Source organism: Camelus ferus, chromosome 18 (genome assembly GCF_009834535.1).
Source record: "Camelus ferus isolate YT-003-E chromosome 18, BCGSAC_Cfer_1.0, whole genome shotgun sequence".
NCBI lineage: Eukaryota > Metazoa > Chordata > Mammalia > Artiodactyla > Camelidae > Camelus > Camelus ferus.
Genome location: NC_045713.1, coordinates 8,713,898 through 8,737,028, shown reverse-complemented (window position 1 = coordinate 8,737,028; position 23,131 = coordinate 8,713,898). Strand labels below are relative to the sequence as shown.

Sequence of the window (23,131 nt, the reverse complement as noted above, 5' to 3'; positions counted from 1 at the left end):
GGGCCCTCCTGGCCCCGCCCCCCCGCCCCTGCCCAGCCCTTGGGCTGTCTCTCAGGCTGTGCATAGCGTCCTGGCTAAGTGATTGGTGCCCCGCAGGCACAGCAGCCCGCAGGCTCCATCCTGTGCGAGGGCGGAGCAGGGCAGGCCGGGTGCCCCTGGAGGAGTCCAGCGTCCTCTGGGCTGGGTGTGGAGGTGGGGGCTGCTGCCTGCTGGGCTGGAGGGGCTGGGGGACAGCGGTTGGAGTAGGCAGGGCAATGCAGATGGTGCCCAGAGAGACAGGAGGTCAGCCCTGAGTGGGTTTCACGGTGGGTTTGGGGGCGGTGGGAGGTGCTGTAGGAGGGGAGGACTTGGTGCGGACCGCAGAGACCTCCACTGCCATGCGGGCGAGTTTGCAGTCAGCCCTGTGTGGTGGGCCTCTAGTTGGGAGCTGTTGGCTGAACCACCTCCCTGTGGCCTGACCTGGCTTTTTTGCCAGCGGTTCTTGGTCCTAAGACCTCCTGCCTAGTGTTCTCCCGTCCCAGCTGCTTGTGTTCTGGGGGCCTGGGCCGGGCCTCATGGTTCTGGGCACTTCGGGACGTGAACCCCACTGAGCTTGGCCATGCTGCGCCTGCAGGAGCGGTTTGTGATACACATCACGGACGTGCTGGCCGTGTCCATGATGCTGGGCATCACGGCCCAGGTGAAGGAGGCCGGCGTCGCCTGGGACAAGGGAGAGAAGAAGAGTGAGCATCTGGACAGGCTGGACTCCGCTGGGGTTGGGGCTGGGGGCGGTGGCATCCCCGAGGCCCAGCAGGGGCGGGAGGGCGCTCCCACAGCACAGCCCTAGAGACGCCACTGTGCCCTGTTCTCCCGCCTGGGCCGCCGCCGTTCTCTGCCCAGGTCACTTGTTCACTGGAGTCCTGGCGCCACTGCGTCAGCCTTTCGGGCTCGTGGCTCTCCGGCCCAGGGGGCGGGGGGAGAAGGGAAGTGGGTTGAAGTCAGCCTGTTCTGGGTCGTTACTGATCCTGATGAGGGTGTGGCCGAGCAATGGCTGGAGCGGCAGCACCTGAAATCAGGTGTCGGCCTCACACGTGGTCCTCGCCTGTGAGGGTGACTGGGGCTCGCTGAGCATCGTCCCAGCAGAGCTGGCCCGTGCCACCTCGGCCTGCCCCCCTGACCTGCAGATGGGCAGGTTGCTTGTGCCCCGAGGCTGCCCTCCCTGCCCCTGGCGTCGAACTAGACCCTCCAGCTGCCGTGTGGGCGCGCCATGACCCTCCCGTCCCTCTCAGACCTCGAGGTGCTGCGCTCCTTCCAGAACCAGATCGCTGCAATCCAGCGGGACGCTGTCTGGTGGCTCCACACCGTCGTCCCCTCGATCAGCAAACTCGCCCCCAAGGACTATGTGCACTGGTACGGCCCGGCTTTGTTCTGCTTGGGGACTCTGGGCAGGACAGGCAGCTGCTTCCCTGGGCTGATGGTGACGAGTGACAGGGCTCACCTCACAGGGGACAAGCCACCCTGTTCACCGGCTGACACCAGCCCCTCCACTGCCGGAGGTGCCTGTGGGCGGCAGTGTCCCTCCTGTGCGTCAAGAGCCCCAGGCAGGGCCTTCTCGTGGAGGGGAGGCGGAGTCCCGTCTGGCTGGGAGTGGGAGCCCCCTGGGGGGGCCTCTGTCACCCGCCAGCGTCCAGCCTTGTCGCGAGGGCTGCACGCTCTCCAGAGGTGCTGCGGTGCTCAAGCTCAGGAGGCAGCCAGTCTCACACACGCGGCTTCCCAGCCCGTGGGAGACGCACGTCTGTCTGGGAGCTAATGGGCGGGGGGAGCCTGGGTACCAGCCCTGACAGCCCTCCCTGCCCGGCAGCCTCCACAAGGTGCTCTTCACAGAGCAGCCAGAGACGTACTACAAATGGGACAACTGGCCGCCCGAGAGTGACCGCAAGTGCGTCCCTGCTGTCCAGTGTGAGGGGGGAGGGTTAGCCTGCCCAGGGCCCGCATCTGGTCTTGGTGGTCCCGTTCCTGTCCCACCCCACAAACCCCAGGCAGGCAAGGGGTCACTGCAGAGTCGCCTCCACTCTCCCAGGGACTCCCCACTTCCACCGCCGGGAGTCCCCCGCGCCCCGCCCCCTCCTCGCTTCCAAGCAGCTGTCCTCCCTCCCTGAGTGGTGTCGTGGCTTTGTCTCCTGAGCCAGGGCTCCCCTGCCCTGTGCCTCTGACAGATGTGGCTCCTGTCTGTCCCCCCTTTGGGCCCTGCTGCCCACCCAGCTGGCTCACCTCACCCCCACCTGTGTCCCAGTGTGGTGGGTGAGGCTGGCCTGTGAGCCTCTGAGGGCCAGGCACCATCTCACGTTCGTCCTGGGATGGTGGAGCCCAGTCCACACAGGTGCCGGGGACAGGTGACCATGGGGGGGTGGGCGGCCACCCCCTTGCATTGACAGAAGCGGAGCTGAGGCATTTCCTCTTGGGGAGTGCCTGCGGGTGTGGAGAGGGTGCCCAAGGGCCCAGCCTGTGCCTGCTCTGCCCCCAGCTTCTTCCTCCGCCTGTGCTCGGAGGTGCCCATCCTGGAGGACACGCTGATGCGCATCCTGGTCATCGGGCTGTCGCGGGAGCTCCCGCTCGGCCCTGCTGACGCCATGGAGCTGGCCGACCACCTGGTGAAGCGGGCTGCAGCTGTGCAGGCGGATGGTGAGGGTCTCGGGTGTGGGCCTGCTGCCCACAGGGAACAGCCTCCCGCCACCAGGCCCCTCTGCCCACCCCTGCAGAAGCCACACCTGCCTCTGCGTAGCCAGGTTTCGGCTGCACCTCATACCATCCTCCCTGCAGGCCTGACAGCTCCAGGCATCGGGCAGTGCGGGTGTCCTGGGTAGCGGCCTCACACAGTTTCGGGGTTCACCGGGGGCTTGTGCTTGATCTTCAGCATGGGGTTGTCTTCTGCCTCAGTGACCTTGCGGAGAGCAGTCCCCTGCCTAGAGCGGCCGACGGGCCCAGACCTGAGCCCTCACGTGGCGGCTAGGGCCTACCCTGACCTGAGCTCGCTGTCTCCCCGCCTTGGCCCCAGCGCTTCTGCTCTAGACCACGTGTCCCCATGTCCCCGCCCTTCCCAGTGCCGGCCAGGCTGCTCTGCCCCACAGTCCTGCCTGCTCTCCACCCAGCCAGCACCACAGGGTGGGAGGAGCCTCTGTGTCCCCAGGCTGGCTCAGCGGCATCTGAACCTCCTTGCGTGTCTTCTGCGTTCCATCTGCTTGTGTTGGTCTCCTTGCTCTCCACGTCCCATGTCCCGAGTCCTGGGCATCGACGTCCACTGAAGGAACCTGCTCTTGGGTGGCTCTTGGGTTTCAGATGTGGAAGTGCTGAAGGTGGAGCGGATCCAGCTGATCGATGCCGTCCTGAACCTGTGCACCTACCACCACCCGGAGAACATCCAGCTGCCCCCGGGGTAAGGAGCCCCCCGGCCCGGGGCACAGGACGCCCTCTTCCCGGCCTCTGCCCACTCGGGCTGGCGCCCTCCTGGCTCCCCACACCCCGGCTCCCGGAGGCTGTTGCGGACCCCTGCGAGGCCAGGACTGCTCGGTGGACGACCCAAGGCCTGGTGTCCTGAATTCTGCCCTTTTCCGTGTCTCCATCACTCAGCTCCGTTTTCCTGTGTGTGTTAACACGCTCATAGTGTTTCCTAGACACCAGTGAGCTTATGCTGTTTCCACAACCACTTTATGGATACAATTCTCACACATTCCACCCGTTCAAAGTTTGTGACTCAGTGTGTTTAGTTCGTTCACAGGGTTATGCAAGTTTAGAACATCGTCCCCCTAAAGAAACCCGCTCCACTGGTCGTTACTCTCCGCCTGCCTCCCCACCCCCACACACAGCCGCGACACCGCTCGTCAGCTCAGTCCCTGTGGATCTGACTTTTTTGGAAGTTGTGTGTAATTAGAGTTGTGAGGTTTGACCGGCTTTTTTCACCGAGTACTGTGTGTTCAGGGTCCACGCATGTTGCAGTTTGTATCTGCTTCATCCCCCTTTGTGGCCGAGTACCGTGCCGCTGTGTGGACGCCCCGAGTTTTGTCCATCCACTCAGTTGGTTGACACTTGGGCTGCTTCCACTCTGACCGCTGTTAACAGTGCTGCTGGGAACTCGTGGGTCCGCTTCTGAGCAGACGTGCCTTCTCAGTTCTCGCGGGGACTCCCATGAGTAGAATTGCCGGCTCGCGTGTTAATCTTCGGAGGAGCTGCCCGGGTCGGAGGCCCCGACTCCCCTCCTCCCCACGCTGATCGCCCGGCGTTTGTACCTCGGCCAGCTTAGTGGGTGTGCCGCGGCAGCCCGTCTTGGCGTTGACTTCGTTTCTCTGATGCCGGTGGTAGTGGGGGTCTGTCCTCGTGCTTGTGGGCCGTTCGAACGTGTGCTGTGGAGAAATGTGCTCAGGTCCTTGCCCAGTTTTACGTGGGGTGGTTTGAATGCTCGTTGGGTCGTGAGAGCTCTTTGAACATTCTGGACACAAGATCGTTACATCTGTGATCTGCAGGCAGATCCCTCAACAGGGCCCTTTGAGACACAGAAGGTTGCTGGGGTTTTTTTGTTTTGCTTGTTTTGGGATTTTTTTTCAGTTTCTGCATTTTTTTTAATTTTGTATTTTATTGAAGCACAGTCGATTGGGTCACAGAAGGTTTTAATCCTGATACGGTCTGATTTGTTTTTCTTCGGTTTCTTGGGGTTTTTGTGTCATGTCTAAGAAACCATTGCCGCATCTAAGGTCACAAACCTGCTCCTGTGTTTTCTGCTAAAAATCCTGCAGTGTACGTCCTGACTCTTAGTCTGTTACCCGTTTTAAGTTTACTGGTCTGTGGTGGGAGGTGTGGCCCGACTTCATCCTTCCCCGCGGGTGCCTGGCTGTCCGAGCATCGCTGTTGAAGCGACCGCCCCCTGTTAAAGGTCAGCACCCTTGTCGCTCGTCAGCTGACCTGCAGCACCCGGGTCTGTGCTGGACTCTGAGCTGCACTCACTCACCTGCATACCTGTCCTCATTCCTGCCTCAGTCTTCGTTGCTGGAACGTTGTGCTGGGCTTTTGAACTTGGAAAGTGGGAGTCCTCCACTTTGCTCTTTGTCAAGATCAGTTTGGCTCTTCTGGGTCCTTGTGTCGCCATGTGAAGTTTAGGGTCGTCCTGCTGATGTCCACAGAACAGCCAGCTGGGACTGGTCGGGGAGCGCTGCCAAGTCGGTGTCTCTGATCTGTGTCCTCCTTTCTGACAACCGCTTAGCCGCTTCCTGTTTCATCATCTGCACAGGCTGTGCCTTAATCGTGATTGCGACCTGCGTGACTTCTGGCTGTCATTACGGTTACGTGTGGGTGGGTGCTGGGGCGTTTTCTGGCTTTCTGATGTGAAGGACAGTCACGATGACTAACGCTATCGAGCGCTACTACTTTATCACGTTCCCGTTTCACAGGCGGGAGGCTGAGGCCAGAAGCTCGGAGCTGGGGTGCGGTCCCTGGGGCAGGCTCTGAGCAGTCCCAGAGGGGAGCTACCGACCTTATGGCCTGTGAGGTGGTCACTGGCCAACCTCTTTGCGCCTTGCCCCCTAGCCCAGACCGAGTCCTCTCTTTGACCACGTGTGGCAGGCCGAGCTGTGGACACCTTGTGTTTCAGGTATCAGCCTCCGAACCTCGCCATCTCCACCCTCTACTGGAAGGCATGGCCCCTCCTGCTGGTTGTTGCCGCCTTCAACCCGGAGAACATTGGTGAGCCCCCTCTGGCCAGCTGTGGTCACCTTGGCTGCTGTTGACCTTTCCTCCTCTGGGGCATCCTGCTCGTCAGGACCTGGAGCAGAGCCTGGCTGGGGCCTGGATGATGAGCTGGGCAGGGGTGGCTCTCAGGCCAGCGGCCCCAGGGACCAGCGGGTGACCACGCAGGAGTGCTGTGCCCCAGCTGCCACGTGTTGTGCCCTTGCCCCCTAGGCCTGGCTGCCTGGGAGGAGTACCCCACGCTGAAGATGCTCATGGAGATGGTGATGACCAAGTAAGCGGCTCGCGGCTGCGGGGCCACAGGCACAGCGCTGGGAGCGGGGGCCCGGCTGCCCTGAGGCCTCTCCCTTCTCTGTGCTGCCCGGCCTCCTCCTGTCGTGGCTTTGGTTTCTGAGTCTGTCTGCTGAGCGCTGGTCTCTGCCCGTGCCAGGGCGGGGCAGGGAGCGTGTGTGTATGTGTGTGTACACCTATGAGAGCAGGGACTGGATGCACGTGGCCTGAGGCTGGGGACGGAAGTTCTGCTCCCTTGCATCTCTGCCAGCCGTCCTCTCTCTGACCCAGGAACTGACTTGGGGGCTTAAGGACAGCCCCCAGAGGGTAGCCATCACAGGAAACTAGACTGGATTTCAGACTGAGAGTAGTCCAGTCCCAAGTCAGCCTGGGGATGCCCTGTGTGCCTTGGGCTGTGTGGCTGGTTGGAAGGGACCGTGGTGTGGGCATCCTGGTTGGTCGCCGCTCTGGGTCCAGGATCCTGACCGTGTCAGCCTGTCAGCCTGATGTCAGAGGCAGCCTGCATGCTGTCGTGTGAAGGGAGGGGGCAGCTGGGCGTGGGCTCTGAGGTCTGACTGTGACCACGTTGCCGATGTCCCCCCGCCCCCAACCCCGGGTACCCCCTGCCACTTGAGGGCTTGTGCTGTGCACTGGGTGAGGGGTGCTGTCATGAGTTTTGACCCCCACCCTAAGTGCGTCTGATGGTGCGGAAACGAGTTCTCCTGTTTGGCCCCAGCAATTACTCCTACCCGCCGTGCACCCTAACGGACGAGGAGACCCGGACTGAGATGGTCAACCGGGAGCTGCAGATCTCTCAGCGGGAGAAGCAGGAGATCCTGGCCTTTCGAGGGGCACCTGGCGGCTGCTTCCACCAAGCAGACCATCACCGAGAGCAGCAGTCTCCTCCTGTCTCAGCTCACCAGCCTGGACCCCCAGTAGGCACCGCATGGCCCGCGGGGCTGAGCGTGGACGGGCAGGCGGAGGGTGGGGGCCAAGGCTGGAGGAGCAGCCCCCAGAGGCCTGGTGCCCCAGCCCCAGGCCGCTGGCCTGCGTGTCCACCCAGGGCGGTCAGCCCTGGGGTGGAGCCGGGAGCCTCCTCAGCGGGGCTGGGGGAGGCGGGAGGACGGCCAGCCACTTGCAGATGCACCCTCACCCACCCGCCATCGTCTCTGAGGGGCGCTGCACTCACAGCTTTGACACGCTCGTGTCCCTGGGATTTGCAGAGGGCCCCCCCGGAGGCCACCCCCGCACATCCTGGACCAGGTGAAAGGCCTCAACCAGTCCCTCCGCCTTGGGCACCTGCTGTGTCGCAGCCGGAACCCGGACTTCCTGCTCAACATCATTCAGAGACAGGCGAGTCCGGGGGGGCGGGTCCCCAGGGGCTGGGCCCTGGGGAGGGCAGGCAGGGACCCTCAGGTGTCAGTGGGCCCTGGTGTTGACTGAAGCCACAGCCAGAGGACGGCACACAGGGGGCGAGGGACACACACCACTGGCCTCTCCGTGTGCAGACGATGCCCGCCCCCACGGCCGCTATGGGGCACCATGTGCTGCTCCCACAGGGGGCCGGCGGGCTGAGCAAGTGGGACTCCGGGCTGCCTTGGGATTCCCAGCGGGAGGGCAGGCAGAAGGGTCCGCAGGGACTGCGGCAGGTTGAACTGGAGAGAGCCGTGTCGCCGCCCCACCCAGGCCTCCTCGCAGTCCATGCCCTGGCTGGCCGACCTGGTGCAGTCCAGCGAGGGCTCCCTGGATGTGCTGCCTGTGCAGTGCCTGTGCGAGTTCTTGCTGCACGATGCGGCCGACGACCCCGCCTCTGGGGAGGAGGAGGAGGAGAGCGAGAGCAAAGAGCAGAAGGCCAAGAAGTGGCAGGTGGGTGCCCGCCCCTCCCCTGCCTTCGCCCCCACCCCGCCGGCCCTGGAGGCCCGCCTGAAGGTCCCCCTCGCCCCTGCAGAGGCAACAGAAGCAGCGGCAGCTCCTGGGCCGCCTGCAGGACCTACTGCTGGGCCCCAAGGCTGACGAGCAGACCACGTGTGAGGTGCTGGACTACTTCCTGCGGCGCCTCGGCTCCTCCCAGGTGGCCTCCAGGGTGCTGGCCATGAAGGTGACTCGGCGGCTGGTCCCCTGCCCTCCCCTGCCCTCCCCTGCCCGGGCCTCTCTTCTCTTGTCAAAGCGAGTGTTCGTTCCCACCTGGGTGGTGGTTCTAGCTGACTCGCGCTTGGAGGGGAAACGGTAGTGAAGTTTGCGAGAACCAGAGCCTCTCCCTCTCGCCTGGGGGTGCTTCCCTGGGTGGTGGCGGGCGGCCCGTCCTGAGAGTGGCTGGGAGCCCTCCTGCTGCGTCCCCGCCCTGGGGCTGCAAGGGAGCCAGGGGCACAGGGGCGAGGCCCGGCGCCTGTCTGCTTGTAGGGCTTGTCCCTGGTGCTCTCCGAGGGCAGCCTGCGCGACGGGGAGGAGAAGGAGCCGCCCCTGGAGGAGGACGCGGGGGACACGGATGCGCTGCAGGGCTACCAGTGGCTGCTGCGGGACCTGCCCAGGTTGCCCCTGTTCGACAGTGTGAGAACCACCACCGCCCTGGCGCTGCAGCAGGTGAGGGCGCTGTGCGGGGGCGGGGCAGGCCGACTGCCTGGGGCGCGCTCACACAGCCCTCTCCCCAGGCCATCCACATGGAGACCGACCCGCAGACCATCAGCGCCTACCTGGTCTACCTGTCCCAGCACACGCCCGTGGAGGAGCAGGGCCAGCACAGCGACCTGGCCCTGGTGAGGGGCGGGGCGGGGGGACTCAGTGGCCAGGCCTGGTCAGGGCAGACGGCTGCATCTTGACTGTGGGCTCTGAGTGCCCGGCTGCCTTTTTGGTGACCTGTCCAGAGCAGGGGTTAAGGGCAGGAGACGCAGGTGCTGCTCTGGTCACTCTGGGCTCTGGGAGGGCGGGGGACCAACCCAGGAGTCTCTGCGGCAGGGGTCCACGGGGTCCCTCTGGGCAGGGCGCTGTGAGCTGGGTGCATGCCCGTTACCTCTTCTGTCCTGCTCTTTCCTGGTCAGCTTGGTTCTGACCTTGCTCTCCTGCCCACTTGTTGGCCGACAGTGACAGGGTTCCTGCGGAATGGACGAGTGGAGGGCACGAGGGTTTGGGCAGAGGACAAAGGTCAATGGGCAGGGGGACCTGTCTGAGTTTGGGTTCCTCTCCTGGAACCGGACAATGAGAGAAGCCCAGGCCTCGGGGCCTTTGAGGTCTTGCTCTTCTGACTGGTCCAGGGGCTGGCCTGCCCTGCATCCCTGCCCCGCATCCCAGCCACAGGGCTCAAATACACAGCATCTGCTGCCTACAGACAGCCTTTCCTCCTGGGTCTTGAGAAACCTGGACTCCTGCCGCTCAGGGCTAACGCCCGCGCTTCCCGTGGCTCACGCCCTCTCCATGCCGCCGTCCCTCCCAGGGAGCCTGGCTGTCTGTGGCCCTGTGCAGCTGGGGTCCCCGCGGGTGTGGCAGCTGCACCGGGTGGGATGCAGAGAGCATGGGAGCCCTCTGATGCCACGCCCCCCACCCTGCCGCAGGACGTGGCTCGGCTGGTCGTGGAGCGCTCCACTGTCATGTCCCACCTCTTCTCCAAGCGCTCCTGCAGCGCCGAGTCGGACGCCGTGCTGGTCGCCCTGCTGGCCATCTTCTCCCGCTATGTGCAGCGCATGCGCAAGAGCAAGGAGGGCGAGGAGGTCTACAGCTGGGTACGGCGGCGGTCGGGCAGCCCAGGCCCTCGGGGTCCTCGCCTCGGCCTGCTCACCCCTTTTCCCCTTCCAGTCAGAGTCACAGGACCAGGTCTTCCTTCGCTGGACCAGTGGGGAGACAGCCACCATGCACATCCTGGTGGTCCACGCCATGGTCATCCTCCTGACGCTGGGGCCACCCCGCGGTGAGCAGCCCGCAGGCAGGGGTGGGGGCGCCAGGTCTCCCGCAGAGTGGAGGTGGATGCCCTCCCATGCCCGTCTGAGTGCACCCCAGGGAGCACGTGAGATCCCCACACGGGGCCTCATGTACTGCTGCCCCACAGGTGGACAGGCCGGTGGTTTGCACACTCCTGCCACCTTGGCCCCCATGCTGTCCCATCACTGGGAGCACGTGGTCGGCACCAGACGCCTTCCATGCCTGCTCCTTACTCTTTGGGCCCAGCCACTTGGCAGATGGCAGTTTCTGGAGGTGGAGGTGTCTGCGGGGGGCTGCCCAGTTGAGGGAACCCTGGGGCCAGGGCAGTGAGGTCCAGGTCCTCTCCACAGGCCTTGAGGTGTGGCCCTCGACTCGCTGGCTGTGGGCTGTGGGCTGTGGGCTGTGTCCAGAGCCGGGGGATCCTCCGGCAGCCTTCCCTCCTGTCATCCACCGTCCTGACCGCTGCGGACAGCTCCACCACTCACTCGTATCTGGGAGTGGTGGGGAGGCTGGGACCCTTTGCTGGGACTGGTGCCCTGTGGGCTGTGCTGGGAAGGTGACCCCTGCCAGGATTCTGCGAGCTGTGGGTGGTGAGGGGGGCTGGCCTGGTGCCGCCTGGCCTGTCGGCTTTCCGGGACTTGGTGGAGCCCAAGCGCTGGAAGGAGCTGGTTCAGCCGAGCCCACAGAGCCCAGAAAGCGTGCGGCCCGGGCCACATGCAGTCCCCTGGGCGGCCTGGCCAGTTTCTCTGCCGTCACCTTCTCCACCATGAGGTGGGGCGAGGCAGCAGTTACGAGGGTTAGACAAGTTACTTACCCGCACAAATCCTCGGGCGGGTGGGTGCGCTTGGCCCTCAGTGGAGCCTTCCCCGTTCCTCCAAAGCCCAGGACCGCCTTCTAAACTGAGACGTGCTGGGCCCTCCCAGCCTTGGCTTTCAGCCGTCCGTGTGGCTGGGGCCCCTTGGATACTGAGGTCTGGGAAGGCCTCACAGAGCCCACCGTGTGTTCTCTCCCGAAGCTGGTGACGGTGAGTTCCGGGCGCTGCTGGACATCTGGTTCCCGGAGAAGAAGCCCCTGCCCACGGCCTTCCTGGTGGACACGTCGGAGGAGGCGCTTCTGCTGCCTGACTGGCTGAAGCTGCGCATGATCCGCTCGGAGGTCCCGCGCCTGGTGGACGCTGGTACAGCCGGGGGCCCAGACCAGGCCAGGAGCCGGCCGGGGTGTGTGTGTTCTGGCAGGGAGGACAGCTCGGGGCCTCTTGTGGGTTCCGGGGTGTCTGTTACTCAGCAGACTCTACAGAGCTGTCAGCTTGCCAGGGAGGGCCCAGGGCCTGCACTGACCCTGCCCGTGAGCCCCAGCGGTCAGGTGGGAGGGCCCAGTGTCAGAGGAGGGACCAAGAGCAAGCAGTCCTAGAGTTGGGAAGGAAGCAGGGAAGGGCTGGGGCCTCTGAGCTGGTTTGGTGGGGGGGTGTCGGTGGCCCGTAGCAAGGAGGGGGCACCCGTAGGGGCTGGAGCAGCACCCCGCGGGGCGGCAGGCCAGGTGGTTTGGGACGCAGCTTGGCGGGGGAGGAGGGCTAACCTGGGAGCGCAGTGAGGACACGCTTGGAGGAGCCTGGAGGCGGAGCGTAGGGAGCTGCCGCTGACCCCGGGGAGCTGGGGTCCAGCGGGAGGGCACGCAGGGCTGGCCGCGGCCCCTCCCCTTGGGGTTGCTGAGGGGGCCGTGCCCTCAGCCTTGCAGGACCTGGAGCCCCAGCAGCTGCTGCTGTTCGTGCAGTCCTTCGGCATCCCCGTGTCCAGCATGAGCAAGCTGCTCCAGTACCTGGACCAGGCGGTGGCCCACGACCCCCAGACCCTGGAGCAGAACATCATGGATAAGAGTGAGGGCGGGCCGCGCAGGGGCGGGGCCGGGCTGGGGGCACGCTGGGGCACCTGTCCAGCTGCCCAGGTCTCTGTGCCTCGGAGATTAGAGGGTGCGGGGCCGGTGGTGGAGCCTGGGGTGTGTCCCCCCACTGCAGGTTTCTCTGGGGAGGAGAGCTCTCCTTCCTGTAGGGCCTGTGTTTACCCCGGTTGCTGCTTCACAGACTACATGGCTCACCTGGTGGAGGTTCAGCACGAACGAGGGGCGTCCGGAGGCCAGACTTTCCACTCACTGCTCACAGCCGCCCTGCCCGCCCGGCGAGGTAGCAGCCAGCCCCCCCCCCCCGACTCGCGCACGCTGCTCAGGAAACGCTTGCCGCCGGCAGTGTCCCAGCACCTCTTTATCAGCCCTCTCCTTATGGGCCTCGGCAGGCCTGTGTGAGGCCAGGGTCCCAGGGGTCAGCCCCTCCGCAGGGCCTGTGAGCGGGCTCCTCCCCGGGCGGTGGGCCCCCCGGCGAGACTGGCCTTGGTTGGCGTGGCTCCTGCTGAAACTGGCCAGGAAGAGGTTCCAGCTGACACCCCCTCCTCCATCCCTGCAGACAGTGCAGAGGTGCCGAAACCCAAAGGCAGCCCCGAGCAGCCGCCGGGCCAGGGCAGGACCCGGGCCGTGACTCAGGTGCGGGTGCTCGGCCCCGAGGACGACTTGGCCAGCATGCTTCTGCAGGTACGGGACCCCTGCCCTCCTGCCTGCAGAGAGGGGTCTTACCCTGGAGCCCAGCCGGGGGCCCTCTCTGCACCGTCCTCACCCCTTCTCACGGGGGCACTGACTGCAGAGCACTTGTGCCCTGGTTCACGCTGTCACACTTACGCACTGTGTGCGTGCAGTGTTCTCAGGTGTACACGTGGACACACGCTCTTCCACAGACAGTGTCCTGGGCCCAGGCCCGTCCCCACTGTCCCCTACCCGAGGCCAGTATCGGTGTAGTACGAATGGAGAAGCCAAAATCTGTAGGGTCAGGGGCACATCTGCTGCCTCACCCCGGAGCTGTGTCCCCTGCAGGCCCTTCTGGAGTCCTTGGCCCCCAACCGACTCCCCCTGGGAGAGTCTGGTGGGGACTGGGCAGCCCCTGGCAGGTCGAGGCAGGGTGAGGAGGCCTCCTCTGGGAAGGCTGAGCACCCCTACCTTCTGGCCACGCGGTTCTGACTGCCCCCTCTTCCCCAGATCTTCCCGCTGAGCCCGGGCCCGCGGTGGCCAAGCTCCAGCGCCCGCCCTGCTGCCCTTGCGCTACAGCAGGCTCTGGGTCAGGAGCTGGCACGAGTCCGCCAGGGGAGCCCCGAGGTGCCAAGTGTCGCAGTGCGCCTCCTGCAGGCCGTCGCCACTCTGCTCAGCTCCCCGCACGCCGGGGCCCTGGTGATGTCCATGCACCGGCACCACTTCCTCGCCTGCCCCCTGATGCGCCTGCTCTGCCAGTACCAGGTGGGGCCTCGGCAGCGCCCTGTGCCTGGGCGGTGTGCACAGCCAGGGCCTCTGTCCCCAGTCCCCGCCCCCCTGAGGCCTGTGCATTCTGTGGTCAGGCCTTCCTGGGTCCTGGCCAACGGTGTCCTGACGCTGTCCTGGGACCTCCGTTCTTACCCCTAAGTGAAAGGAGGAACTTCTGCTGTGGGTCTGGGGTAGATCCCATCTCTCTGTCACAGAAACTTCCCGCAAACAAGGCAGGAGGGGTCAGGGTTTCGCTGCATCCCCACCGCTGGGTTCAGCAGCTCTGACACGTCGTCCTTATCTGCTCCTTGGCGTGAGTGTGTTCTGTCACTCGTGCTTGCATGTGTGTGCTTCATTCTTTAGCCTTTTCTCTGAACCGTGTGAGAATAAGCTGCAAACAGGACAGCTCACAGGCAGTGGGGCTTGAAAGGATCTCTGCGAGTTTGGGGGGCAGCAGGGGCCCTGCTGAGTGGCAGGTGGAGCGGCTACCCTGGGCCTGTGGTCTTTCCTGAGCTGTGCTGCCCTCTGTCCCCAGCGCTGTGTGCCCCAGGACACCGGCTTCTCGTCCCTTTTCCTCAAAGTGCTTATGCAGACCCTGCAGTGGCTGGACAGTCCCGCCGTGGAGCCCGGGCCCCTGCAGGCCCAGCTCAAGCTGTTCGCCACCCAGTACTCCGCTCGACGCAGGATCAGTGACGGTGAGGGCCGGGCGGGGGCTCCCGGTTGTCCGCCGCTGTGTCCAGGAGACCGCTAGTGCAGAGGGGCCGGGGGCGGCGGCAGCGTGCGTGTGGCTGAGCGGTTTGATGGTCGGGGCTTGGGGGGCTCCTGGGGGAGGAAAGTGAACGCGTAACCGAGGAGAGTCACCCACCCCGGCCCTGGACAGGGCGGATGGGCGGGAGTCTGGTGGCTCACACGGAGGCCCCTCCCGCCCCCGCCCCCCCCCCCCCCCCCCCGGCAGTGCGAAGTGGGTTTTTGCACCTGACGGAGGCCCTGACTTTCCGCGGGGATCCGGAAGTGGTCAGCTCCACCGTCCGGGCGGTCGTCGCCACCCTCAGGTCTGGGGAAGAGTGTGAGGTGGAGCCCGAGCTCGTCAGCAAAGGTACTTGGGCCCTTGGCGTGGTGAAGACCCCCGGCCATGCCGCTCGGCACAGAGCCGGGCCTGTAGGGGTGGGGCATCTGTGCTGGAGTCAGGTGGTCTGAGGGTGCCCCCTCCGTCCCCTGTAGTCCTCCAAGGTCTGATTGAGGTGAGGTCGCCTCACCTGGAGGAGCTGCTGGCCGCCCTCTTCTCCGCCCCCTCCACCTTCCCGGCCTCCAGGCCTGTGGCGGTGGTGAGCTCACTGCTGCTGCAGGAGGAGGAGCCCCCAGGGAAGCAGGACTCTGGCAGCTGCAGGTGAGCTGGGGGGGTGGCGGCCGGACTGAGGGGCAGCCCAGGGGACACTGGGCTGGCCACGCCTTAGCCCGCCCCTCCTTCCCTTCAGCCTGGAGGCCCTGCGGCTGGGACCCTGCTCGGGGCTCCTTGTTGACTGGCTGGAGATGCTGGACCCCGAGGTGATCAGCAGCTGCCCTGATCTGCAGCAGAGGCTCCTGTTCTCCCGGGGCAAGGTGGGCTGTGCCGCCACACAATGCTCTGAGCCACGTGTTCCTCCGGCACCCCCATGGGGAGGGTAGGCTCTCCCTGTTGGTTCTAGCAGAGTCCTCTGCCTGGTTCTCATCAGCCAGATGAGCCCCTTGTTTCCTCTAAGCCTGTCAGCACAACTGGCCAGACGCGGTCTCTGGGGCAGGCGGTAAGGAGTGGGGTCGGTACTTTGTGGGCGCAGGTCCTCACAGGCCAGGAGGCGCCGGTTGGCAGGAGCAAGAGTGGAGCCCAGAACCCCCTGATGAGGAGTGGGGTCCTCCAGGGGGCTGGAGCCCACGTCAGGGCTCTGCAGGGGTGGCGGGGGTGACCCCTGCTTATCAGTCCATGGCAGAGACACTGAGTGGATGGCCGGGATGAGGCTGTGCACTCTCGTCTCATGCCGGCGGGCCTGTGTGTGCGGGAGTGGTGGTCACGTCCCCGCGCCCCCCAACCCGCCCATGTGCTCCTGCAACCTGTGTTTTGCTAATGTATTTCCTCATCTCTGAGGAGCTGATTCAGTTCAGCACGTGTTTAACCTTGGAGTGACCGGCCGTGCCAGGTGGTACTTGGGCAGCCAGTGCTGCCCACCAGGCAGGAGCCCCAGCTCTGCCTCAAGATGGACCCGTCCCCTGCTTTGTGGCAGCTCAGGTGGGCTGTTGTGCACTGACCCTGGTCAGCAGAGCCGGTCCGCCCGGCGGGCACCATCCCAGGTTTCCTCCCTCCGCAGGGTAAAGGCCACCCTGGCCCCCAGGTGCCGTCTTTCCGACCCTACCTCCTGGCCCTCCTCACGCACCAGTCCAGCTGGTCCACCCTGCACCAGTGTATCCACGTCCTGCTGGGCAAGGCCCGGGATCAGAGGTGAGGCCCTCCCCTAACCCCCAGGTCTGCTCCTTCGGCCTCACGGCCGGCGCCACCCTGCTTGGGGCTCCTCCGGCACCGAGTGCAGACAGCAGCTGGGGGCCCCGGAGCATCCCACCCAGCGCCCTTCCCTGGCTTCCTCAGGGACCAAGGGCTCTTCAGCCAGACCCACTGCCCTGGAACACACGACCTCCGTTGTCTGCGCTATGCTGCGGGGGGTGGGCAGGGCCGACACGAGGCGCAGAGCGGTCAGTGGGGGCCCACGTCCATTCCCACTGGCAGGGCTGTCCCGCCCCATCCCGTCTGCCTTGCTCCGCCCGGGCTCCTGGCTTCCTTGCAGGTTCGACCCTTCGGCCTCCCTGGACTTCCTCTGGGCCTGCATCCACGTCCCTCGGGTCTGGCAGGGGCGGGACCAACGCACCCCTCAGGCAGGTTTCGGGGCGCACCCCACCCACAGGGCGAGTGGGTGGCAGGTGATGCGAGCCCGCCCTGCCTGGGCTGACTGGCGGGTGCATGGTTGCAGAGGCGGCGGGAGGAGCTGGCGCTGCGGGTGCGGGCCCCGGAGCTCGTTGGCCTGGTGGAGCTGGTCCTGGCAGAGGCAGAGGCCCGGAGCCAGGACGGGGACGCCGGCGCCTGCGGCCTCCTGCAGGCCCGGCTGCCCCTGCTGCTCAGCTGCTGCCGCGGGGAGGACCAGAGCGTCAGGAAGGTGGCAGCACACCTGACGGGCTGCATCCAGCAGTGGGGCGACAGGTGAGGGCCTGCCCCGCGGGCTCAGGAGCCCCACCCTGTCCTCTCGCCTGTGTGACCACAGGTGCCCCTCAGACGTGATCACCATGGGCATGAGGCGGGCCGGTGGCGGGCCTGGAGCCCCTGCCGAGAAGCCCACCGCCCAGCCCTGGGCACCGCCCACAGCAACCCCACATCTGGTCTGTTCCAGTGTGTTGGGCAGGTGTTGCCAGGACCTGCTGGTCCAGCTCTACCTACAGCGGCCGGAGCTCCGGGTGCCCGTGCCTGAGGTCCTGCTGCACAGCGAGGGGGCCGCCGGCAGCAGCATATGCAAGGTGAGGTCCACTGGGGCTTAGCAGGCTGCTCCGGTTCTCTAGAAGTGGAAACCCCAACTGAGAGATGGAGAAGCGCTTTATCTCGGGTTTAAAAACCATAGGAACCTGGCGAGTGGTGGTGGCGTGTCCGAGGGCAGCGCCTGCCCCACCACCTTTGCCTGTCCGACCCCTTGGAAGGTCTGGTAACAAGCTTTCCTTCTTAAAGTAATTGGGTGTGGAGTAGAGCAGGGCAGGTGCCGGCTCACATCCCCCTCGCCCCACAGCAGGCCACGAGGTGTGATGACAGCCAGGGTGGCGTGTCTCTGGCGGTGCTGCGCCTCCCGCCCCAGGCCGCCCCTCTCTGTCTTTGCACGTCAGTGGGCCCCCCGGCAGTGCAGTTCAGGTCCGCGGCGGACCAGCCTGCCCACTGCCCGCCCACCGTGGTGCGGGGGCTCTCCCCGGCCCCGCTTCCCGGCCCTGCTTCCCAGGATGGGAGGGATGCGGACGTCTCTGCAGCTGGTTCCCTCTGTTTTGTGTGTCACGTGTTGTCTTACACGCTGAAATTATGCTGTATTTGTGTGGCTGGTTTTCCCCACGTGGAGTGGTTTTGGCTCTGGTACCGAGCGCCTTTGCCTCTGTCTGTGGGGAGAGGCTGAGTGCACACACTATGTGTTGAGATTGGCTGGGAACTTCAGCTGCGGCCTGTTTGACCCTCAGAAGCGCCAGGAAGCACTGGGGGCAGCTCTCTGGGTCACCATGGGGGTCCCAAGGGGTTTGGGGACCCTGGCTCCAGGGGTCCGCCCCTGCACAGCGAGTCCTGTTGTAGCCCCTGCAGCGGCGGGCAGCAGACTCGGAGGGGTGGGGGCAGGCAGGGCACGACGGCGGCCCTCGGCTCTGACCGCCCGTTCCTCCCAGCTGGACGGCCTCATCCACCGCTTTATCATCCTCCTCGCGGACACCAGTGACTCCCGGGCGTCTGAGAACCGAGTGGCGGACGCCAACATGGCCTGTCGGAAGCTGGCCGTGGCCCACCCTCTCCTGCTGCTCAGGTACTGCCTGCGGCCCGGTGGTTTTGCGGGCTCTGGGGATGGCCCCGGGCCAAGCTCGGGGGCGGGTGCCCCTCCTGCCCTAGCCTGGAGCGGGCCTCCATTCCAGGTGCCCCTTCAGGAATGCGCTCTGTGGCCAGAAGCTGGTCCTCGCAGGGGCTCGAGGCCCTTGGCAACTCCCTAAGCCGAGCCTCGGCGGGAGGGGCCTCTGAGTGGCCCAGAACCAGGGGGATGCAGAGGCGGCAGCCCCACATGCTCAGTTGGGGTTGTCAGCGAGGAGAAGCTCGTGGGGCCGGGGTGTCGGCTCTCTGGGTGGGGGAGGGGGAGGCAGGACCCAGCATTCTCGCGTCGCCCCCAGGCACCTGCCCATGATCGCCGCTCTCCTCCACGGCCGCACGCACCTCAACTTCCAGGAGTTCCGGCAGCAGAACCACCTGAGCTTCTTCCTACACGTACTCGGCGTCCTGGAGCTGCTGCAGCCGCACGTGTTCCAGAGCGAGCACCAGGGGGCGCTGTGGGACTGCCTGCTCTCCTTCGTCCGCCTGCTCCTAGTGGGTGCTGCCCCCGCCCCACCGCCCACCCGCCCACCTGCCCAGCCTGGGCTCTAGGGGAGAGGGAAGGCCATCCTGTTCTGCTGGCCCCTGCCCTTTGGACACCACGGCTAGGGCGTGGGCCACGCACGGGGGCCGGGACCTCAGGGGACACGTGGCCTCGTCTCTCTCCCTGCGCCCTTCTCAGCCCACCCCCCACCCTGCCCCCCATCATTCTGAACCCACTTACCATTCATCTCGGCCCCCCCTTCTCCCATGGCTCTGGCAGGCCTGGTCTTTCTAACCAGGGCTGGGGGGTCCGCTCCCCTCCACCCAGGGCTGCTGGGTGAGGGCAGACAGTGGCTGCGGGGCTTCCCAGCGCTGCTGGGACCCTGCAGAGGAGGGCCCCTGCCTGGCAGCCTCACCCCGGGAAGGTTCCCCGCTGCTCACGTGCCTGGGAGACCCCATGTTTTTCAGGGTTCACAAGGGGCAAGGCCACCTCTGATCCTCTGGGACCTTAGCGTGCTGCCCAGCAGAAGGCAGCGTGCCAGGGCATCCAGGGTGCGCTCGCCATGAGGTCTCTGCTCTGAACGTCCCCTCGCTTGGCTTCTCTCTGCAGAACTACAGGAAGTCCTCCCGCCACCTGGCCCCCTTCATCAACAAGTTCGTGCAGTTCACCCACAAGTACATCACCTGTAACGCCCCGGCGGCCATCGCCTTCCTGCAGAAACACTCCGACGCGCTCCAGTGAGTGCGCGTCCAGCCCAGGCTTCTCGCCGGCGAGGGTCCCGCCAGGGGCTGCCGGGAGGGGCGTGGCAGTGGGAAGGATGCCACCTGCAGCGTGGGGGCCCCAGGACAGCAGGGATGGGCCAGGCGCGGCACCCGGCTCTGGACACAGAACCAGGGCTGTTCTGAGCTGGCTCCCCGCCTCCCTCCCTTGGCCCCAGGGACGCCCCACGAGCCCCTCCCCATGGACCCCCGCCTGCCTCCCACCTGCGGCGTGGTCCTCACAGAGAACCTTGCTCCCCCAGTGACCTGTCCTTTGACAGCAGCGACCTGATGATGCTCAAGTCGCTTCTGGCAGGTCTGAGCCCTCCCAGCAGGGATGGCAGGGCCGACCGAGGCCTGGATGAGGAGGGCGAAGGTGAGAGCAGGGCCCGGAGCTCCTCTGGGAAGGGGCGGCAGGCTGGGCTGTCCTGGGTGTCCCTGGGGCATCGTTGGTCCCAAGTCCATGGCATACACGAAGCACCGAGTGGCACTGTGGCCAGTGTGACCACACAGCACCCCTCTGTCCTTGGGAGGCCAGCCACGTCCTCCTGTTCTCTGTCCTTGTCCCCCGTCTCCATCCTGTGGCCTCTACAGCCCAGTGGTGACCTGGCACCCACAGCGGGGCCGTTGGTGGATGAGTGAACGAGCTGAGTGACGGGCCTGGGTCCGTTGCTGGCCCTTCACGGCCATCCTGCCCCAGTTTTGCTGAGTCACATGTATTGAGCGGAACTCCTGGCTGCTTGTGGACACGCGGAGCACGGTGCCCTGTGCCAGGCGCCTTCATTGAGCACCTGCTGTGCGCCCGAGCGGCACAGGGAAGGTTGCCAGCCACGTTCCCCGGGTGGCAGGTGGGCCCAGGAAGGAGTAGCAGCAGGCGAAGCCCAGGAGGAAAGCGCAGTCTCCCAGGCGCCCCCAGCAGGCTCCTCGTTCACCGCGTTCATCGAGCACCCCTGGTGTCGCAGGCCCTGTGCTCAGCCTGGGACGGGGGCCGCGTCTCCGGGGGTCTCCTGTGATTCTGGGCACTGCTCAGCAAGGTGTCCCTCAGTGTTGAGTGTGTCCTGGGCCGCTGCCCCGGGCGCACCTCCTCCCAGGCCCCTCGTGGATGGCATACCTGGGGTGGGCTGTCTCATCTCCAGCCTGACGGCACTGGCTTCCTGTCTTGCAGACGAGGGCTCTGCTGGCTCCCTGCCTCTGGTCAGCGTCTCCCTCTTCACCCCTCTGACTGCAGCTGAGATGGCCCCCTACATGAAGAGGCTTTCCCGGGGCCAGACGGTCGAGGGTGAGTTTGGGGGTTTGGCTCCCCCAGGCCAGCTCAGCCCTGTGGTGGGCAGTAGCCTCCCATTCTGTTCCTGTGGTGTTCGGATCCCACTGCGACCCAGGCTGTCCAGGTGTCTCCTGCTGGGGCAGCCAGGAGAGGGCAGGGCACCTGCCAGGCTGCAGGAGGGATGCGGGCAGAGAAGCTGTTAGAGGAAGAAGCAGGGGCTGGAGGCCAGGGGCACTGTTCTACTGGACAGTAGTGTTGGGGGACCCCCGGAGTCCCCGTGGACACGGGGGAAGAGAGGCCCAGCAGTGCCCTGGCCGACAACCCCTGGTCTTCTGCGGGGGAGCTGAGGGCCCGAGTGGCCACCAGTGCCTGGGGCAGGGCCGTGTGTCTGCAGCGTGGCTCAGGCTGGCCAGGGACAATGCACCCGGGGGGCCTGGCACAAATGCAGGCACCTGGGCCCCTCAGACCTACTGGAAAAGGGGCTCAGGAGTGCACACCTCTGAAAACTTCCCTCTCAGTCAGCACCCAGGTTTGGGGGCCTGGTGGAGCTGGGAAGCCTGGAGAACCTTGGTGTGCTCCGTCCGGAGGAGCTGGGGCTCCTGGGCCTGAGCAGGCGCTGAGGGTGGTGTGGAGGTCCCAGGAGGCCTATGCACCCGGGGAGCCAGGGTCCCTGCCTGGCCCCTGGCCCCCACCCCCTCCTGCCCCCGGGCTGCATGGTGGACAGGGCGCCGGGGCCGTGGTCCAGCCCTGATGAGCCCCCCGCCTGGCACAGATCTGTTGGAGGCTCTGAGCGATGTGGACGAGATGTCCCGACGGAGACCCGAGATCCTGGGCTTCTTCTCGGTGAGGGAGCTGGGGTGTGTGTGAGGCTCACGCCACATGCTGGGAGGACCTGGGGTGCGATGCAGAGCCCGGGATGGGAGAATGAAGCCACGTGGGGCCCCTGTTCCTGCCGCCACCCCGCAGGGCCCTCAGCGACTGGGCTTTGGGGGGCGGGCACCAAGTGTGTCAAGTCGGCCGTGCCCCAGGTGCTCATAGGCAGGCCTGGAACTGGGGCACGCTGCTTCATGGGTGCTGAGGTCCCAGAGCCCAGGGACGGGGTGGGCCTTGGGGGGTGGGATTCCCACGGCCCTCTCTGCTGTGGCCACAGGGTGTCAGAGGCTGGCCTGAGGCTGAGGGTTTGAGCGCTGGGTGGGAGAGTCACCCCGCTGACACCCCCACTCCCCTCGCAGACCAGCCTGCAGCGGCTGATGGGCTCCGCCGAGGAGTCCTGCCGCAGCCTGGCCTTCAGCCTGGCTCTGCGCTCCGTCCAGAACAACCCCAGGTGAGCCCGGCGTCACCTTGTCCGGCGGCAACAGCCTGGGCCCCCGGGGCGGAGTCGGGGTCTTGGCCAGGGCTGGCGTGCCCACCAAGCACGTGGTTCTTTCAGCATCGCGGCCGACTTCCTGCCCACGTTCATGTACTGCCTGGGCAGCCGGGACTTCGAGGTGGCGCAGACGGCCCTCCGGAACCTGCCGGAGTACACCCTCCTCTGCCAAGGTGAGCCCCGCCCCGCCCCGCCCGCCCAGCACCCAGTGCCTCCAGAGCCCTCAGGCCCCAGGGCTAGGCTCTCGGGAAAGGGCCAGAGGCTGCAGAGCCACGTGATGACCTGGCCACCACGGCCAAATTGTCAGGCCTGCGTGGCCTGACAGGGTCTTCGTCTGTCCCGCAGAGCACGCGGCTGTGTTGCTGCACCGGGCCTTCCTGGTGGGCATGTACGGCCAGGTGGACACCAGCGCCCAGATCTCCGAGGCCCTGAGGGTCCTGCACATGGAGGCCGTGATGTGAGCCTGCGCCTGGCCAACTGCATGCCCGCCAGGGTGCCCAGCCGAGCCCGGAGGCCTCTGGTCCAGCGGTGGCCTCTTCCAGGAGGGGAGGAACCGCCCCAGGGTCAGGCGGGGCAGCACTCAGAGCCACGGCCGGTGCCCCCGGCCAGCAGTCTGGGAGGGCCGCCTGCCCCAGAGGCTGTCCTGCCTGCAGGGTGACAGGGCCCAGCCCGGCTGGGAGGAGACTCTCGTGTCCTGGCGAATCATGGCTGGGGCTGGTTTCAGATTAAATGTCCTGAACTCCCTACGTGGCTGCTGGTGTAGTTTGCCTCCCTGGTCTGCTGGGCCAGCCTGCTCCCAGGCGGGCATAGTGGGGTGTCCGTGTGGAGACATGAGGGTCCCCTTCCTCCCTGCCGCCCATCAGCTCCGCCTTCTGGCCACATCGGGAGGAGAGGTGCCGGGCGCCAGGGCGAGAGGGACTTGCTGGGCGTCTCCCGCGGCTCAGCCTGTCAGGACTCAGGCAGACCAGTCTCCCCTCCCACCCTGGGCGGGCCGCAGGGCCCGAGACCCTCGGCTGTGCTCCAGGAACCTGGTGCGCCTGGGCCCGCCAGTGTCGTTACCACCCCTCCCACCGCCGTAGAGCTGCGTGGGGTCCTGGCGTGGGGGCTCCGCCAGAGAACTTGGCCTGGGGCCCCGTGGGGCAGGGCCCTCTCCTGTGAGGGCCCCAGGGTGCCCCAGGCAGTGCTGCTTTCTCCAGGCCAGTGTCCCAGCTTTAAGAGTGAAGCCGTCCCTTCCCGCACACTGACGCCCCCAGTCTCCCATTGCTCCCTGTGAGCGCCTAGCACTCAGCAGGTGCCCGTCTCCCCTGTGTCCCTTCAGACAGGGTCCCTTGCCTGCCCGGGTCCCCCTCATCAGGATCACCAGGGGGCGCTGTGGTTGAAAACAGACCCAGGTCCTTAGAAACCTCAGTCATGAGGGCAGACA

General features: G+C 66.0%; 1 protein-coding gene across 1 annotated transcript in view; it reads left to right on the top strand.

The window, feature by feature from the left end:
* INTS1 (integrator complex subunit 1) overlaps nt 1–22,454 on the top strand; it is a 28,993-nt gene extending 6,539 nt beyond the window's left edge. Inside the window, 38 exon segments of the mRNA XM_032459873.1 lie at nt 614–722; nt 1,269–1,389; nt 1,841–1,918; nt 2,504–2,661; nt 3,316–3,412; nt 5,618–5,709; nt 5,926–5,986; nt 6,719–6,824; nt 6,826–6,917; nt 7,206–7,335; nt 7,669–7,848; nt 7,931–8,080; nt 8,383–8,562; nt 8,631–8,735; nt 9,528–9,695; nt 9,769–9,880; nt 10,907–11,068; nt 11,618–11,764; nt 11,969–12,067; nt 12,344–12,468; nt 12,967–13,221; nt 13,760–13,919; nt 14,180–14,320; nt 14,446–14,611; nt 14,700–14,823; nt 15,564–15,694; nt 16,035–16,122; nt 16,218–16,444; nt 16,632–16,755; nt 17,650–17,783; nt 18,139–18,331; nt 18,930–19,057; nt 19,342–19,454; nt 20,244–20,357; nt 21,115–21,185; nt 21,575–21,666; nt 21,772–21,881; nt 22,054–22,454. Coding sequence (XP_032315764.1) covers nt 614–722; nt 1,269–1,389; nt 1,841–1,918; nt 2,504–2,661; nt 3,316–3,412; nt 5,618–5,709; nt 5,926–5,986; nt 6,719–6,824; nt 6,826–6,917; nt 7,206–7,335; nt 7,669–7,848; nt 7,931–8,080; nt 8,383–8,562; nt 8,631–8,735; nt 9,528–9,695; nt 9,769–9,880; nt 10,907–11,068; nt 11,618–11,764; nt 11,969–12,067; nt 12,344–12,468; nt 12,967–13,221; nt 13,760–13,919; nt 14,180–14,320; nt 14,446–14,611; nt 14,700–14,823; nt 15,564–15,694; nt 16,035–16,122; nt 16,218–16,444; nt 16,632–16,755; nt 17,650–17,783; nt 18,139–18,331; nt 18,930–19,057; nt 19,342–19,454; nt 20,244–20,357; nt 21,115–21,185; nt 21,575–21,666; nt 21,772–21,881; nt 22,054–22,169 — 4,959 coding nt within the window. The 3' untranslated portion in view covers nt 22,170–22,454.
* The last annotated feature ends 677 nt before the right edge of the window (nt 22,455–23,131 follow it).